This window comes from Anser anser (genome assembly GCF_964211835.1).
Source record: "Anser anser genome assembly, chromosome: 1".
Taxonomy (NCBI): domain Eukaryota; kingdom Metazoa; phylum Chordata; class Aves; order Anseriformes; family Anatidae; genus Anser; species Anser anser.
The window spans coordinates 56,219,362-56,237,269 of record NC_139720.1 but is presented as its reverse complement, the minus strand read 5'-3'; the positions used below and the strand labels follow the sequence as shown (position 1 = coordinate 56,237,269).

At 53.8% G+C, this 17,908-nt stretch overlaps 2 protein-coding genes across 4 annotated transcripts; both read right to left on the bottom strand.

The window, feature by feature from the left end:
- Positions 1–126: 126 nt before the first annotated feature.
- Positions 127–8,063, bottom strand: FOXRED2 (FAD dependent oxidoreductase domain containing 2). Its single transcript, XM_083836747.1, has 9 exons — positions 7,936–8,063; positions 7,129–7,656; positions 5,391–5,642; positions 4,420–4,689; positions 3,523–3,689; positions 2,705–2,870; positions 1,976–2,217; positions 1,448–1,618; positions 127–1,186 (listed from the first exon to the last, which is right to left on the bottom strand). The coding sequence occupies exons 2-9, from the start codon at positions 7,641–7,643 to the stop codon at positions 936–938; spliced, it is 2,034 nt and encodes a 677-aa protein (XP_083692873.1). The 5' UTR covers positions 7,644–7,656; positions 7,936–8,063; the 3' UTR covers positions 127–935.
- Positions 8,064–8,196: 133 nt separating this feature from the next.
- Positions 8,197–15,739, bottom strand: EIF3D (eukaryotic translation initiation factor 3 subunit D). 3 transcript variants are annotated; one of them, XM_083836766.1, is made up of 15 exons: positions 15,589–15,739; positions 15,224–15,358; positions 14,894–14,939; positions 14,366–14,502; positions 14,178–14,263; positions 13,602–13,674; positions 13,359–13,474; positions 13,006–13,138; positions 12,266–12,413; positions 11,886–12,016; positions 11,307–11,392; positions 11,001–11,130; positions 10,395–10,537; positions 9,135–9,415; positions 8,197–8,289 (listed from the first exon to the last, which is right to left on the bottom strand). In XM_083836766.1, the coding sequence occupies exons 2-15, from the start codon at positions 15,344–15,346 to the stop codon at positions 8,276–8,278; spliced, it is 1,647 nt and encodes a 548-aa protein (XP_083692892.1). In that variant the 5' UTR covers positions 15,347–15,358; positions 15,589–15,739; the 3' UTR covers positions 8,197–8,275. The 3 variants fall into 3 exon arrangements, with proteins under 3 accessions (XP_083692892.1, XP_083692893.1, XP_083692894.1); XM_083836767.1 differs by having other exon boundaries at positions 13,359–13,471; XM_083836768.1 differs by lacking the exons at positions 8,197–8,289; positions 9,135–9,415; positions 10,395–10,537 and adding an exon at positions 10,711–10,796 and having other exon boundaries at positions 10,940–11,130.
- Positions 15,740–17,908: the final 2,169 nt, after the last annotated feature.

Sequence of the window (17,908 nt, the reverse complement as noted above, 5' to 3'; positions counted from 1 at the left end):
CCCGGGGGACGCACACGAACGCGTGGGGATAACAAAGGGGCAGGAAAGCGCAGCCCACCACCCAGCCAGCCCTTGGGAGAGGGGTTTTGGGGTGAGCGGAGGGGAGAGAAAGAAACAGGACGAGCGTTTTGTCACCAAAGTGCACCTGGAACTTTCTTGTCGGGATGCAGTGCAAACAGGAGGGGTGGCGGACATGCTTTATAAAACGGGGTGTGGGGGGGGGCTTTTTAGGGTGTTTGGTACAGAGAAGAAATGTTTGGACAGCAGGCCCACAGTCAGTATGAGTCTCTCTGCCCTAGGACTGGAGGCAGGCTGCTCAGCCGCGTAGGGCGAAGGGTCTCTTGTAGTGCTCTCCTGGAAATGAGAAATTATCCCCGCCGGACTTAACTAAAAACCCACCACCCCTCTGTGCCCACCTCCGGCACTGCCCTAAATCAAAGGCAGCAAAAATACCGTGCAGTTTGCCCAGAGAACCACTTCTGCATTCGGTATACAAACGGATCCCGAAGCACTCGCAGCACCCAGGGAGCAGCGCGCCCGCACCAGGCTGCCACGGGACACGAGCAAGTCACCTCACAAGAAGGAGGTGACAATGTAAGTCACCCAAACGTCCCTCAAATCTCCCCTTTTTGACCCCTGGATGTCGCTGCAGATGCTGGCCTAGGCTATAAACACCACCTTCAGGCAACTCTGAGCACTGCAAGGACAAAGCGGGCGCCTCAGCACCGCCGGATTTCGGGCCCTGCCTTGTCCTTGGGAGCACGTCGGTCCTTTCTGTAACAGCAAGATCTGAGCAGGTCTTTGGCAAGTCGTGAACGGCGGAAGAAGGGATGGGGATGGAAGAGGCGCGGGGGAGAGGGGAGAGCCCTGCCGGGGATCTCTGTTACAGTACTGGCACAGCAGCACCCGTGGGTTTCCGCGCGGCGGGAGAAACGTTAGAGTTCGTCCTTGGCGTTAACGAGATGCTGCAGCGGGCGGACGGGTACGACGTGCTCCTTCAGCAGCTGGTCCCCGTCGGGGAGTTTGTCACCTGAGAAGTCCGCGGCAGCAAAATCCTCCAGCAGGCCGGCTGCTACCGCGTGGCGCCGGAGCCTCTCGCTCCCCGCCAGTCCTTGCATCTTCGCGTAGCCCTGCTGGCAGAAGGGAGGCAGCTTCTGGCGGGTGAGGGCGAAGAGGAAACAGGATTCTGCCAGGGAGAGCACAAAAAAGTAAATGAGACTCACCGGAGACACCCTGTAGAGAACAATTCCCAAAGGCTTTTGGGAACACGCACGCAGCACCAGCACTTTTTACTGTCCGGGGAGCACATCGGAGAGGTGTGACTGACTGCGAGAGCGCCAGCGCATCGCAGGGAGATCTCAGTTATTTGCAGAAGAGCTCGCTCCTGTCCCGTGTCCCTCACGTCCCTCCTCCACCTCCTGCCACCTCAACCCCAGGCTCAAATTACCTGCGAAGAAACTGCGCAGGTCGGTGCTGAGGCAGTTCTCCAAGAAACGCCTCAGCGGCAGGATGTGAGCGTTTGGGGCCGTCCAGTCTGTCAGAAAATCCTCCACGATGTGATGGATGGCATCTGGGCGGGGGAGAGGCCAATCGGGGGGACGAAGTTTCATCTCACGCTCTGCCAAGAGACCATTAAGGGAAACTCTCAGAATCAAAATGGAATTAGAAAGGGGAAGCAGAAAGCAGCCGCAACAGCTGTAGCAGTTTTTGCCCTGACCTAATCCCTACCTTACTCTCACATTTGCAATCCCCTCTGCTAGCTCTGTCCTGAGGAGCCCTGCCACCGCAGCATCTCCCATCGTTTCCCTCTGGAAGGGACTGCCCATCAGGCTGAACTGTGCTCAAGCTTTAGTGCTGCCACCCACCAAGCTGCTTTCCTTGCAGGTCAGGCTGCCCCCCGAGTTGATCTTTCCGAGGTGAGGATTCAGTACACACACTGGCTGGACAGAGGCTTCGCAGCGGAACAGAGCTTTACCTGTTGGGAGGCGTTTGTAGTAGTAAATCACAGGGTGCAAGAAGTTGGACTGCCAGGCGTGCTGCGCCTCTCCCACAGCTCGGTTGTAGTAGAAGACATCCTTGTCAGCCCCCGAGAAATTCCTCCCGTACTCCATGACGACGACGAACAGCCCCTCGGGAGCATTCCTCCCCGCCTGTGTTTCCAGCTCAGCCAGGATTCCGACCGGGTACTCTTCCAGGTACTCAAAGGCTGTGGCATTCCTAAGAATTGCAACCACAATCATCAGATTTTTCTGCCAGAGAAAAGCCAAGTGGGATCCAACACCCCCGCAGCCGATCGAGGCTAAGGCCAAAGAGCCATCATCAGCTACCAATTATTTTGGTAACTACAGATCTGGGCTGGGCTCGATGCAGAGCTTAGGAAGGCTGCACTTACTGTTACAAGACTCCCTTACGTTCCCAGACTCTGGGATCCCTCTATTAGCACTGCTCAAGGAAAACTTTCCTGTGGGCACAGTAAGAGTAGTACACCTCCGAGCCCAGCAGGAACGCCTGGGCCATTTCAGCCCTTTAAGAGAAGGAAATAATTGGCAGAATTGGGTACAGGGGCACAGTGGTACAGATTTTGAGGTGTGTCCTTAGGCAGCAATGTAAAGATTTGTGTGGTGGCACCACGGGCAGTGATAGAGAAGAAAAAGGAAGGAGACGACGGAGCGCAGCGCTGGGAATAAATCGCTCACTCACTCACTCTCTCAGCAGGACGATGTCAGCCAGGACACTGAACATCTGGTAGAGGCCCGAGGCCTCGTTCACCCGCTTGATGATGGAATTGGTCAGCTGCGTGACAGGGCGGACTGCGGATGGCCAGGGGACGCCGTGGTGACGGTTCTCCAACAGGCGGTGGACTGCGCGAGCTGAGGCATTAAGAAAAACACAGACGGTTTGTTTAAAAATCCAGGCTTGCCTACAAAAAACCTCATCGCTCTGTTGCACACGGATCGTGGCAGGGCACGATAAAGAAGCTGAAGAGCTCATCCGTGCGCAGGATCTCCCACCCAGCTCGCTGGTAACTGCAGTGGAGATGCCCTCGGAAAGCTGATGTGATGCTAAGCGGCTGGTGAGGGGGAGAGGGGTCCCTGGGGATGCTTCGTTACTCCTGAGCAGGCCTTGCACGGGAAGGATGCACGCACAGACACAGAAATTCTCCCGATTGCTCAAAGCTGCTGGGTTTTAACACCGCAGCGCAGACCTCTCACCCACAGCCTGTCACGAGGCCGAGTATCTGGCAGGCAGAAATCTATTGTTACGCAAGTAAGAGACAATAGGCAGCACAAGGACAAGACAAAACAAAGACAGACAACCACAGGCTTCAGATATGACCCCGAGTCACTTCCACGGCCTCTCCTCCCCCTTCAGACTGTGCAGCTGCAGCTTGGCTGCGTTTTGTTATTCCCGCTGCCAGCGGAGGATGAAGGGTCATCCCTTCCCAGCAGTAAGCTCTGAATTGTTCCTTCCAAGGGAGCGCCGGACCCCAACCTCTGCCCTTCTGTACGCCCCAGCACTCACTTGTGTACCGGAAGCCGTGGATGAAACCCCCAGCGGATTTCCTGAAGTCAATGGAGTGGCTAGCGGTACCGAGAACAAAAAGCCCCCGAGTGCCTCTGGACTCGTAGCTGGGTTTGATCTGAGGATATTTGTTTTTGTTCCCTCTTCCTGGCATCATTCTAAGAGATCTGACGTGCAAAAGAGAAAAGCAGGCTGTCAGAAAGGGCAGGGGTGGAAAAATAAAACGGGTTTCTGATGTGACATACTTTACACTGCAGACACAACAAGACACTGCTTCGTGTCCCCACTGCTTTCCGTGGGATTCACGAGTCTCCCAAGTGCATGAGGTCACCAAGGACCTTCCAGAAGGCCAGGGTTCATCTCAAGCTAGCTGCGGCCATGACCAAATTCCAGCCTGAGCCACTGATGATGAACTTCAGAAGACACTGAAGCTAACAATATCATTTTCGGCTGCAGGATGCAGTAGGAGACAAACCAAGGTGGAGTGCAGGTTGCATCCTCAGGAAAAAAAAAGCAGACAAAACCTTTCTGTAGCGATCTGCCCATCCTCACCCAAAAACCGCTAACCTTCTCCAGGTGACCCGGCAGCTCAGCGCCTTGAGCTGTAAAGGCACAAACTTCTGCATCACCCGAGCCACGGCACCGCCACCTGCTCAGCCCTGCAGCCTGCTGGTCAGAGGGCAGCACGCACACGCTCGCGCTGGGACACGAATGCAGCTGCAGGGCCACCACAGCGCTGTGCAGCACCAGGAAACCTGGAGCACATCGAAATCTGGGTGGCGCTGCCAGCAGAGGAGCTTCGACTACCCTGCTTGCCCTTCCCTCCCCTCCCAGGTCAGGCCCTTCAGTGTCTTGCTACAAACACCCGCTTCCCCCCAGGCCCTGGTCGTCCCTCACCTGTTGTAGATCGAGAAGTCAAACTTCCAGCCCAGGCAGCGGATGACACGGTCGTAAGGCGCGCGGGTAGCAAAATTATCCAGCTCGTCCTGGGGGAGGGTGACGGAGTCGATGCCTGCACTCGTGTTCCTGTTCTCCAGGTAGAACCGGAGCGTGATGTGCAGCTTCCCTTTCTTGTCCTTGACGATGGCCAGATCTTCCAGGTCCCCCTCCAGAAGCCCATCCAGAGATTTCAGCTGGTACGTATCCAGCAGGCCGTTGTTAATTGCTCTACGAAGAAAGGGGAAGGTAAGAAAAGCTACAAGAAGGAAGGAAAAGTGGGATCCAGGCCTTGGCGTCAGCTCCTGGGAACGGGACAAGTTTACCAGGAGAGGTTTATCCCTTGTTCCTCAGCCCTGTGAGTTGTGTGTGTGCTCCCTGGTGTGCCTGGCACAGCTGAGAGGGCAGCTCGGCCTCCTCTGGCCTGCTCCTGAGCGCTCATTAATGCCTTAATTCTCGCCGCGTTCCCGCTGGCTGCAGCGGCGCTATTAGCCTCGCTGAAAGACGGGGCGGAGAGGCACAGAGCGCGCTCGCCGTCAGCCAAGGAGTCCGCAGCAGAGCAATTAACCACATGTGGGTCTGCCGAGCCCCAGGCTTCATCTCTGATCACAGCGCTGCCCCTGCGCGAGGCATTCAACATCTGAGCTCTCTTCTGCGATTGCAAGCAGGGGAACAACTCGGGAGCCAGCACTTTTCAGTGATGCAAATTCCACAGGAACACTTTCCTGTTTCACGCCGACCTTGAAGAGCTCTCGTAAAGCTCCTGCGTTCAGCAGCTGCAACCTGGGCTGCTTTAAACCAGGGACCTAAAGGTAAAAGGCCTCAGGTTCCCTCAGCAAGCCCCAGAACTGCTGAGCCTCCTGGGCATGCAGCCACTCTCGTTTGTTCGTATTCCAGCTCCATCAGGAAGAAGAAGAAGAGCAGTTTCCTACCTCAGATCCCCGACGTAGTGCGTGGCCCAGGAGAGGCGCACGCGGGACCGGCTCACCATGTGGATGAAATTCGTGACACCCAGAATGTTCTCTGCCGTCTCAAAGGCCGAGTTTCCTCGGCCCAAGATCAGCACGGTTTGGCCAGCAAAATCCTCCGGGTTGGTGGACACCGTCTCATAACCCTCCACGTACTCTGAGCCAGGGAAGTTTACCACGTTGGGGACCCACGTGCCAGTGGCAACCAACAAAGAGCTGCAAAAAGAGGGACAGCATTAGGGAACACAGGAACTGCAGGAAATCAGAGTGTCTTTCCATCTCGCTGCTCCTACCACTAGGGATGTGCCCCCTCCGGTCACACCGAGTCAGCTGACAAGGTCGATCGGTGCTACGTATGCTCTGGTTTTGGGAGAAACCTTTCCCAAAACCTCTCCCCAGCTTCACCTAACGACCTGCTCCCACCTTCCCTGGCATTAGGCCAACGAAGAGGACTCCTGATGTCATCACGAATGGCAAAAGTCAGTGCGGATGCAGCACGTGTAAGCTGCACTTGTCTCCTAATCTCCCTCAGTTATCTGCGGATGTGCGGCTACTGCTAATGTGTTTCACAGGTTGATGACACGCCGCATAAAAAATTACTTTGATTTAAAATGTGCGCTGCGTTTTCATAGAATGGAACAAAAGCCGTTCTTAAGAGGGATGGAAAACGGTTTCAAGACTTTAAAATGCAACTCCTATTCATAAAAATATGCCAGCCACAATTCTAACTGTTAACACTAAAAGCAAATACGGTAATCCTTTTATATCCTTCCATAAGAGCTTCTGCTTAAATATTAGGGAAATCTTTGCAACTTAGAAAGAAGTAGCAGGCAGCCGAGGCTCGCAGCAGCACCTGCCGTCCCGGCCTTGCTTACACAGCTCCCGCGAGGAACTCACTCACACTGCGTGGGTGTCCGATACCACATTCTGTCCCCTCCAAGCCTGCCAGCCAGCGCACCTCCGAGTGACAGCCAGCACGACCTGCTGGCGTACATCTGAGGCTCTCAGGAGAACTGAGAAATACGCGCCGTATGTTCACATGAGTAACTCGTAGATGTTTTTGAAGAATGCAGTCGAGTAACAGCGCAGGGTGTGTGTGTGAGCATGACACGGGGAAGGGTGATCCGGGGATCCGTAGTAGCCTTGTCTGTGATTTCTCGCAGTCCGCTCCCTCTCTCGCGGCAACCCCACTGTTCCCCTGCCAACTAAGGGTTTCAGCTAACTGGGGCATGCTTCTAAACACTGTTTTTTCCTGAACACATGCAGGTTAACTGAGGTTAGGCATCACAGCACCAATTCACACCAGCTTATGCATCAGGCATGGAAATCACGGCAATGGCAGCCAGTTCGTGTCTGCCCTGCCAGCTTCCCAGGTACCTGAAACATAACATTGCAACGCTTTCCCAGGAGCTGTTACTTCCCCCACACACCCCGCTGAACCCTGTGAAATGTTTTTCACCACGATGGTGGGTAAGGGCTGCGACACGGGCTCTGAGAGGCTGTGAAACCTCCACTCTTGGAGATGTTTATACCTCAACTGGGCAAGGCTTTGAACAACCTGATAGAGCCGGCTCAGCTTTGAGTAAGGGGCGTGGACAAAACGACCTTTAAAGGTCTCTGCCAACCTAACTTATTCCATGAATCTGTTAGTTTAAGAACACGTGTGGAAAGCTGCACAGCTGGCCCCCAGTTTGCCCACTACCTGCATTTGTAGTTCTGCCTGTTCTGGTCCGTCAGGACAAAGTAGTGGCCATTCCAGGCCTGCGGATCCTTGTCCAGCGTGACGTGGACGATGGCCGTGTTGTACTGAACCCGCAGCTCCAGCAGGGCGGCGAAGTCCTCCAGGTACCGCACCATCGCGTCGGCGTGGGGGAAGAACTGGCGGGAGTAGCGGCGGAAGAGCAGCCGGGGGTCGTGGCTGAGGAGCGAGTTCCAGTCGTGGCGGAGGTTAAACTCGCCGTTCGACTTGCCCGTGTACCGCTTGTTGATGCTGATCAGCTTGCGGTGCCGGGGGTAGATGGCAAAGAAGCTGCCGGGCGCGTGGCTGCGCTCGAAGACGAGGTAGTCGCGGCCGGCCCGCTGGAGGAAGTAGGCTGCCTGCAGGCCCGAGGGGCCGGCCCCCAGCACGCAGTAGTCGTGGTAGAGGAAAGCAGCGCCACAAGCCGCGCAGAGGGCACTGACAGAGAGGGCGAGGCGCAGGAGGGTGCCACAAGCCATGGCGGGGCGGCCGCTGTGGGGAGAGGAGCGGGAGCATCGCCAGGGGGGAACCGGGACAAGATGGCACCGCGGCCCAACATGGCGCCTCTGCCTCACAACATGGCGCCGCCACCCCTCAGCGCCTCACCCCGGCAGGCCCCGCCCCTCCGGCCATTAGCCAATAGGGCCGCGGCACTGCTGCCCCCCGCCCTCTCCCGCCCAATAGCGTGCGGGGCGTGGCCGCCGCCCGCGAGGCGCAACACGTGACGCGCGCCTCACCTGCCCCCCCCCCCGACCCTCCCCGCCGCCGCACCTGCAGCGCGCGCCGCTCGCCGGGGGGGGGGGGGGGCGCAGCCGGCGGGAGGCGCGCACCGGGCCCCGCCGCGCGCGTAGCCTCCACCGCCGCCCGGCGTCACGTGACGCCGCCGCCGCTGCCGCTTCCCGCCGCCGGCAGCAGGGCGCCGCCGCGCGCGGCCGACCACGTGGCCGAGGGGCGGGGAGGGGCGCTTAAAGGGACAGGCGCCCGGAGTGAGGGGTTGGGGGGGGGGGTGCGACATAAGACAGGAGGCTGGCGCAGAGCTCAGTGACTTTATTCCTGCAGAGCCCGAGGTGCGGCAGGGTCGTCCGTGGTCCTCCCCGTGCAGCCCCGCCGCTCAGCTCTCCTCCTCTGGAAGGGAAGGGAAGGGGTAAGGGAAGAAGGCGGCTGGGCGGGGGAGAGCAAAACGCAAACCCCGACCCCCTGCGGCGCCCTGACCCCACAAACGCCTCGGTTCCCTGCAGTAATGGGCCACCTCCCGCCCCCCAGCCCCCGAACCCCCACGTGCCACGGACAGTCTGTAAGCAGCAGCCTAGCACTGCTGTAATAAAAGAGGTAAGGGCCTGGGTAATGCTATAGCGAAAGAGGAAAAAAAAAAAAAAAAGCAGCTGCACGCTGTTTTTCTTATCAAAGACCAGAGGCCGAGGGCAGCTCTGCCGTCCCCCAGGTGACAGAAAGCGCCCGCACAGCCCCTGGCAGGGATGGCCGCCGGCTCTGTAAGAAGAGCAGCGGCAGCCGCCCGTTCCGGCTGTACGGGTGGGCATTTTGCAGTCGCTCCTAAAACTATAGTTAAAAAAAATAAAAACCAAAACATCCCCATAGCAGTTGAACTCAGTGCCTGCTATTGACTGAAATTGATTAACATCACCCCTAATCCCAGCAGCGCTGAATGAGGCTCTGCGGCAACCTTCAACCCCCAGTGCTCAGGCCCTGTGCTCTGTCCCACCTCTGTTAGCAGCAGCCCCCCCCCGGCACGATCCCTGTGCCTCTTCCTCTCAGCTTTTCACTCTCCGGGCCTTCCATTTCAGTCCCCCGAATGTCCCCAACACCCCCTTTTTCGTCCCACCGACTAGAACATGCCCCAGCCTCGTTCCTCTCACCATTATCTGAGATCCCACCCTTACCGTACATTACCCTCTTCCTCCAGGGCACTGGTACATTATTTAAAAGCATGAACCACCAACCACGCTACAAACCTTCCTCTTCCTCCTCGTCCTCCTCGTCCTCCTCATCCTCATCCGAGCTGAAGGTGCCGTCAGGCAAGCTGTAGATTCGGATCACCTGCTTGTTGGGGTCTTTGAGGATGAGGTACTTGCCCTCGTCCAGTTTCATGCAGATGTCGATGACGCAGCGCAGGATGCCCCAGGCGTTCTCTATGCTCAGGTTTATCTGGCTGGCAAACTCATTGGGCTTGAACTGCTGCGTGCCCAGGATCACGTGGCGGGCAGAGTCCTTCACGTGGTAACGGGACACGTACCTAGACGGGAGCAGCAGGAGATTAATTCCGGCCACCAGAAGACCACCACCAAGGAAAGCAGAACGATGGGTTTGGTTTTCTTCTCTGGGCTGAGCGGCAAGAGCCATCCTCACCCTGCGACACTAACAGCTAAGAGGAGCTCCTGGCTACAAGCTTACTCCATCACCGACATACCTGGAATCCTTCCCCTAGCCCAAATCAGATGGGACAGTATAAAAAACAGAATTAGTTTCAAAAAAAAAACTTAATCGCATGATTACCAGGGAGTTTGGACTCTAAACAGACGTCCCGTATCCAAAAACGGAATTCTGAGTTGCAGAACCACCAAAACTGAGCCTTTTCCGCTACCCTCGTTACAGACAGGTACCAGCCACGTCACCTGTGGTGAAACCTACTGCTGGGAGTCCCAGCTAGGGGCCCACCCACTGTGCTGTGCGAAGAAACCACCCAAAAAACACTCAGACCAGGGTGCCTGGAAAACTGGATGAGTGGCAGAAGCTAGCACACCAAGTGGTTCATTCGGGCCATCAATAACGGGGCACATTCTCGACCGATTTTAAGCTGACAGCTCCAAATGGGCTGTGGTGATACCTCCTCTCCACCCAATTTCTCAGCAGCGGTGCACCGAGGATTTCAATCAAGCCCCTGACAGGTAGCACGGCCACTGCATTTATTTCCCTTGTCGGCGATCTCAGCAAATAGGCTGGGAACGGCGGGGGCTGCCTGCCTGTCACAGACAGGAGGTCTGCCAAGGTCAGCCACAACGGAGGGCACATCAATCAGGCGTTGAGGAGAAGCAGCTCATGCTAAAGCCTGGGTCACCAGCGGCACCGTTACTGCAAGCTTCCCCTGCTGCCGCTCAAACTGTGAGGCAATTTTATGATTGCTTACATTCTACCGATGCTTCGCTGTGAAACATACCGCGTTAAATCATGGAAAACGCGCCTGGAAGATGTTTGGTGTGAAAACCCTGCCTTACCCGAGTTTAAGATACTCTGATCCAGCCAGCAGCGCGCAGCACGTCCAGCGGGCTAGTTTGTAGCTGTTGTTTTTCAGCTCCGTGGCAATCACAGCCCCTCTCTGCGAGTCAAGCTTCTGGCGCCAGTCTACTCCATTGCAGTACTAAGAGGAGAATCAAAACCCAGGTGAACCTAACAGGCCAGCAGCAGTCACCTCTTCAGCCGCGGCGCAGGGAAGTTTCTTCTGTCTACCTTACGATACCACACAAGGGAATGCAGACTGCAACTTGCAGGGCAAGCCCCTGCACTGGGAAGGGAGAAATGTGAACGGCGTGGGTTACACAGCGCTGGTTAGGAGGAAGTTTGCGAGGGAAGAGTTCGTGAGGGCAGCACTGGAACACGCTCACTACAGCACACAACACCTGGGGGCAATGATAGGGTTCAAACCAACTACCTTGCACCTGGGGGAGACTTATCGGCGCTGCTAGCCCACCAAAATGTCTTTGATGGAAGGCAGCAACCCAGGGAACACCACCAGATGTTTGTCTCGTCTTGCCTGCTGTACCTGGCGTGTCAGGCAGCAGTGAAGCAGTTAGAGCTAGCTTTGGGATCTCATTCTTCCTCACCCTGGAATCCCATTCGTTCAGCGTTTTGATGTTGATGAACGACACCTCCCCGTTCGCTCCCGTCATCACTCCATCGTGCTCGCAGCGGACAATGAGATCGATGTCATCTCCCAGCTTCCACCTTCGGTATCTGCAAGCACGCAATCCAGCTGGTTATTTCTCAGCCTCGTTCTCTTCCAGACGCAAGAACTCAGCAAAATCCTTTCACCCTCTGTCTGTTCACTAGTTCTGTCTAGTTTTGCCTGCAAACCACACCGACATCCTGCATCCTCGCCAAAGCTGGGAGTCAGAGAGAAATTCACATACCTATATGCAACAGAAGCTACTTCATTTTTATCCATGTCATCCTCCACAAAAGGGTTTGGGTTGGGAAACTTGTATTTCTCCTTTCCCTGTGAAAGAAATCAGAAGGGTTTATTAGGGGGATGGAAACAAAAAGAAAAACAAAACAATAAAAACAACACAAGAGCTCTCCTATTGGATACTTATGCTATTATAGCAACAATAACTAAACTTCCCCTACATAGAAAAACACTAAAAAATTAAGACAGCCGACGAGAATGCTCATCTCCACAACGCTTTGCTGTAAACATTACTTCTATCGGCATTTCTGCTTTAATTAGTGTACTCAGAAGCCTGCCTCCTTCACCAATGGGAGTGGGATTTCTTTGGGGGATAAAAGTGAAAATCTTTCTACAAAAAAAGTTGTGCTGCTCACCATACGTAATCCCACCTCTTTCAAAACTGAAATAACACCAACGTAAAGTATCTTTGTCAATTATAACGCTTTTCTACTGAACTGCTTTATTAAAGAAGTCTGAATAAAGTCTCTTCTCCAGACCCTCCAAAACACAGCCCCTACTACGCAGGGCTGCTTGGCCTTACCATCCTCAGACACTGCTGGGAGAAGTTATGGTTGATGTAGGTGGCTTCCATGGCAAGGTTGCGGGGAGAATTAAAGGAGTTGCCCTCTTCCTGCGGTGGTTCGTTAGCTGTTTCACTCACTGTCAGGAGGTCTGGGAAGAAAACCAGTCAGAAACGGTTATACTTGGGGAGTAACTACCTCAGCTTCAGTGAGTCTCTAGCCCCACACTAAAGCAGACCAGTACTGAAAGTTCCACAATGTACTGCGGCAGTCAGGTTGTGCCGGGTGTCTCAGTTTGGAGACTGAGACACAGAACCAAATAATAATAATAATAATAATAAAAAGCATAAAGAACAGTGAGACTACCATAACAGAAATTACTTTCAGGACTTTTCCTCACCAAAATCTGAATTGTCCCTCTTGTCAAAGAACAGCTTGGATCCAACTCTCTGGACAATGATGTCCCAGGAATACACAGAGCGAGTGCAGCTCATCAGTGTGGCCAGGATGGCATCTGTGGCGAACACGTTCCCCTGGGTCTTGGCCAGCTACGGGTACAGAAGAAGGAAAATGCTGTGTTTAAGCAACATTAACTGACATCCCCTTCCCTTTCACAGCCAAGATCAGACGTGTTGGAAAACCAGGTCATGAATTTCTTCTCCCACACTCGGGAAGCTACACTGGCAGGTACATTACCGACTGCTAGATAAATCATGAACGCTACCCAGCAATCCAGGCTCAACCCTGATTAGACAAAGGATAAAGTAAGGAACCCATTATCAAGTGGGAATCTGTTGTGAAAAGACTCGGTTCCTTATTGCTGGCAGTCATAAAGGGGAGTCTGAGCCTTTCTCATCTCCAAAGCAGAAACCTCTCAAAGCAGGTCTCTGACACAGAAGTTTCTTTTCCATCATAGCCCAAGTGTGGTTTGCCTGCCCTTACAGAACCACAGCTTTTCCTTGGCCAGTATTCCCAGTATTTCCTTAACCTTGCTCTACTTTAAGAAAAGTCCTCTGTAAGCTGAGGGACGTGGATTTTTTCTGCTCACCTCTCAGCTTTGCTCTGACCGTGACAGCAGGTCTCAAACAACAGCGAGCAACGAAAAGCACACTGCGGGGTTTGGCAAACCAGTGAGCGTACCTTTCGGATAACCGGGTCATCAGTAGTGGTGACGGTATGGAAGATGCGCTTAATGCTCCTCAGCAGCTTCTCATTCCTTGTTGTAATGCGGTCAAAGGCTTTGTCGTAGTATTCTAGGGCTCCGCAGCACTCTCTACAGAGAGAAAAGGAGGGCCATCTCGATACCCTCGCGCAAATACCACCACCCACAAACCACACAGGACTGAGGGGATGGGTGGGTGTTCCGCTACCGCTCCCCACTTTGGGTACCTCAACTGGAACAACGGGACTAGGCCCAGGAGACCCCCGTCCTCCTGCTTGCCAAAAACGGGGTCATTTCAGGAAGCAAGCCCCTGGCTGCTTTAGGAACTCACATGTCCTGTGGCTCTGACACCTCCAGGTAGCGCATCTTCATCAGCCGAGGGAAATCCATCTCCTCCTTCACCTCCCAGTCACTGCGAACTTCCACAGAGGAGTCACGAGGCTTCTGCTGTGCGGCCAGAGGCGAAACAGGGAGAGAAACAGACACCGCACATCAGGATTGGTGCAGAAGTTTCCCCACGAGCAGAGCAGAGAAACTAAGCCATCACAGGGAGCCAGAAAGCTAGCTAGTTTACCTGTGATTTTTGGTCCCATTTCTGCCTCACTCCAAACTGCTTCTGAAACTTCTTTTGTAGACGCAGACGATCTCTAAAGCGATACGTGAAAAGCCATGAAGACAATTTCTCGGTTCCTATGTGCCACAATGACTCCTACACTTCCAAATTACCACCAGAGGAACAAGGCTTTTAGGCACCAAGCCACTGACACATTTGCTGAGCGTTCTGTTGATCAAAATGCCCGAGGCACTAAAAGCTGTTCTTCGTTCTGAACACTCCAAGCATTTTTATCCTTAATGACTACAACACAGTTTTCAGAAAGGGCACAACCTGCTTTAAATTGTCACATTTACCTTCCAAATTCAATTCAAAATTTCTCCTGAATTCTTAGGAGATTCTCTTAAAGATTCTCCTGCTTGAAACCCATGCTTACAACTACCAGTCCCGTCAGCGAAACACTAGACTTGAAATACCCTGAAATTCTTTTTTGCTGTTAGATCTAGTGGATTCCGCTGCAGTAACTAAACCAATTTGTCGACAGCACCTTCGCACACTCCAACACAAGCACAGAATGCTCATCTCCGAGGCCCTCACCTCTCCTTCTGCTTGGCACTCTTCGGCAGCGTCTGCATGCTGAACTGCAGCATGTTCCGACGGTCCTTGTCTCTCCGCAGGTTCCTCTGCGGAAATGCAGGGAAAAAAAAAAGAGGACATTTTAGTGACAAAGTAATTCTGTATCTCTCAATCTCTCCTTTGAGGCTGTTTCTGAACACAAGCATTACCTGTGCAAATCGCATACGATTCCTCTGGTATGCAGTTTTCTGCGTCCGGGCTGTGTCCACCAGCTGGAAGCTCGTCTCATCCTCCTCGTGGAAATACGCATATTGACTCCCGCCACCGAACTGTGACGAGTACTTGTCTAGAAATAAAGAAGACCATATTGCTTCCAAGCTTCTAGGAAGAAAAACACCTGACACTCCAACCCCCTGAAATTCCCCCCAAGAGCCTTCACTCAAGCCTGATGCACGAAGTGGGACTCCTGCCTTACGCCACACTTCCTCCTTGCTTCAGTCCCCCCGGAGAAGCGTCGGCCATGAGGTAGAACAAATCCCTGAGAAAACCCTAAGGACAGGGAGAGTCCCAGGGAGCTCTCCCAGTGGTGAGACATGCTTCTGAATTTAAGGAGCCTCTTTTGCTGAGGCGTGCAGGAAGCCACTACAGAGCCAGTGCGGAACATGAAAGCAGGAATGACGTTTGAAGGAAGCTTTGCATAAAATAAATGAGAGGGGCAGCCACTGGACAACACGTACTTGTGTATCTCTTATCCTGATACGTGGCTCCAGTCCAATCAGCTACCTGAGGACAAACACAAGAAGTCAAAATAAGTATTAACATTATGTTTCTCTGATTTTATATATGCAGGACTACAAGCAGCAGAAACAAGCATTGCTGTGGTCTCCAGAAGCAACAACTCCCAGCTCTGCCTGCCAGCCTTACAAACAGCTCACACTTGCCCCAACCGGCACACACCACAGAGCAGCCACGGCACAACGCGAGGCAGGCCAGCAGCGTGCAGGGAGGGCTGTCGGGGGTGAGGGGGGACACGGTGCCTGTAAAGCCCCACGGAACGAGGCCGGTACCTTCCCCAGGCGGTCTCCTTTGCTGAAGGGCTGGTAGGGCATATCCCTGAACTGCTCGGGCACGGCGCACGGCCCCCAGCCGGACGGGTTGTCCTGGATCACGGGGGTCACGAACTTGGCCATGGCTTACACCTCCTGTGAGGGGAAACAAACCGGGAAAAAAAATCCCCTCAGTTACCGGGCCCTGACGGGAAGGGCCCGGGGAGGGGCTGGGGCCCGGCCCACCGGAACCGGCGGCGGGGCCGGGGCGGGGCCGGGGGTCCCGGTGCTCACGGGGGGGATCCCAGGAGGGTTTCGGGGGGGTCCTAGGAGGGTTTAGGGGGGATCCCTGAGGGGTTTCGGGGCGGCCCCGGCGCCCCCCTGACCTGCGCGGCCCCGATGGCGGCGGATGGCGGCGAGCAAAGAGGTGGAGGCCGCTCCCAGCCCGCCCTTAGCGCGTCATCGCCACACGACTGTCGCAAAAGGGGAAAGGGAGGGGAGCGCGGCTGCCGTAAAGCGCGGAAGGTGGAGGGTGGGAGGGGAGGTTGGAGGTGGAGCCGTCATGGCGGCAGGGCGGGGAGACACGTCAAGTTGTGTGGTGTAAAGTCTTGTAAAAGAAGGATTCCGACCCTCCCCTCAGTAAAATAAACACTTCAGTTGGTAAAATAGATGCTAGTACTGGTAAAATAAACACTTCCCATCTTGAAGCCAGGGGTAGAAGGATGGGGGCTTGTTTAATCACGTTAATGATTTCTAAATAAAAGAATCGTTATTATTAAAGCCAGGAATGGGAGAATGGGGGCTTGCTTAATCGCATTAACATAGATGTTGCTGAGTGTCTTTGCTTGCTACTGCACAAATTAACCAAAACAAGGAGTCTCGGGGCCCCTCACAGAGGATGTTTCCTGACAAAAATGGGGAACCTGTCTCAAAAATCATCTGAGACCGACCGTGTGGTTTGGACAAGAGCCAAGGAGCAGCTGAGTCTGTGCAAAGGTAGGGGGTCAACTAGTGGTGATGAAGAGTTACCAGCCTTCATCCCCATGACCCCCCAACAACCACCACCAGAAGGCACTGCCCAAGCGCAGACGGGAGGAGTTTATGGAAATGACTTCTTGGAGCTAATTTTAATACAAAACAGGGATAGGTTATGCATATGCATAGGTGTATTGAGAAACTTCATGCATGTGTAACTCTTTACTGCATATAAAACTCTTTACTGCATATAACCAAAGCACGTTGCCGCGTTGGGGCGCGCATGCCTTTGGGAGCTATCCTGCATGCACCCGGCGCCGAAATAAGCCACATACCTACCTTATAACTCATTTGCTTCGAGTTGTAGAGTTCTTCCAAGAATCAATCTCACATCCCCTCATACCCCTTAGAAAAACCATCTCGCATCCCCCCCATCTGGTTGTGCCGTGTTGTTCTGCAGACAGGTGGAGGACTCGCCATGAAGTCCGCTGGCCCAAGTCCTGTTTTCACAGATAAATGAGGAGGAGGAAATTGAGATGTATGGCTTCGATAGAGAACAGACAGGATGAGGAGTGTATCAGGCCATGCGACAGGATAGGAAGTGTAATTTCATGCAGTGCCTCCTAATTTTCTCAGACCTGCAGCCTCATGAAATAAAGATATATTCCAAACTATGCAATGCTTTTGTAGGAAAGCAAATACTACCGTTTCACGTTCTTACAACTGACTTTGTGTTTTAGAGGTTGTTACAAAATACTTGACTTTGTGAGGCAAAGATGTGTGAAGAACTGGAGCGGCGGTCGTCCTTGTGTTCGCAGCGTGGTGTTCCATGTTTTGTATTGTCCCTGATGGCTTTCCTCGACCTGCTGGAGGGGAGATGTGGGGCTGGAACGGGGGTTCAGCTCCACAGCTTCTCGAGGAGGCCACGGACAAAGCATTTCATACAGCATGTGCCTCAGATCCCTCTCTCTATAATATGGAAAGTGTTTCTCTCCCTTCCAGGAGAATAAGAACAAAAATCTGTCCATAAATCTCAGCTGTTCATGTCAGAGAGACTGAAATTTTCTCTACCCTTAAAAAGAGCAGGATCCAGTTTACAGATGTCTTTAGCTCACAGGCTATATAGCCTAACTCTTTAGAGCATTTCAGTGGTCATCTTTCACCTAAGAAGAGTCTGGATCAATATTTTTCAGGCAGAGTGCTGTGCATTTCTTCTTTTATTTACCACTTTTAATTCCTCCTCAAGAAAGAACCGAAGCAGTCTCTGCTTTGCCAGGAGGTTGTGCCATTAATCAGACGTAGGATTATTAAAGCAGTTTTCCCTGCTAGCAAAAAAAAAAAATCCACTTACAGAAACATGGTTTATAAAATACCATTTGTAACTGTCTCACCCTATACAGCCTTTGTGGAGACAAAAGTCGCCAGTGCTGGAGCAGCCCCGGGGTGGCAGCAGGTGCGGTGCTGGCTCCAGGTAAGCTGGCACCGGGCTCCTGCAGCACCCATCCCTCATCCCCCGTCCTGGACAGGGCTGGCTGGGCACAAAGGGGCTGTGATGGGGAGCAGGAAGTGCCCTGTGTTTCGCTGGGGTGCTCCAGCTCGTGCCCTGTGTGGGACAGATAAATCCATGCTGTCTAACTGGATGCGTTAGACTCAGCCTGAATATGGCTACGTTCACGTCCTGCTTAGGAGATATAAAAGGAGCAGGAACCCCCAAAGAGAAAACTGGGCTAG

Excerpts from the sequence above, each read along its gene's own strand:
- EIF3D (XM_083836766.1), bottom strand. The coding sequence starts at position 15,346 with ATGGCCAAGTTCGTGACCCCCGTGATCCAGGACAACCCGTCCGGCTGG. Across the intron at positions 13,675-14,177 it reads AGTGCCAAGCAGAAGGAGAG|AGATCGTCTGCGTCTACAAA; the intron begins GTGAGGGCCTCG and ends GTATCGCTTTAG. Across the intron at positions 12,017-12,265 it reads GAGGGACAATTCAGATTTTG|ACCTCCTGACAGTGAGTGAA; the intron begins GTGAGGAAAAGT and ends TTTTCTTCCCAG.
- FOXRED2 (XM_083836747.1), bottom strand. The coding sequence starts at position 7,643 with ATGGCTTGTGGCACCCTCCTGCGCCTCGCCCTCTCTGTCAGTGCCCTC. Across the intron at positions 4,690-5,390 it reads CACTACGTCGGGGATCTGAG|AGCAATTAACAACGGCCTGC; the intron begins GTAGGAAACTGC and ends CTTTCTTCGTAG. Across the intron at positions 2,871-3,522 it reads CCACGGCTTCCGGTACACAA|CTCGCGCAGTCCACCGCCTG; the intron begins GTGAGTGCTGGG and ends TTAATGCCTCAG.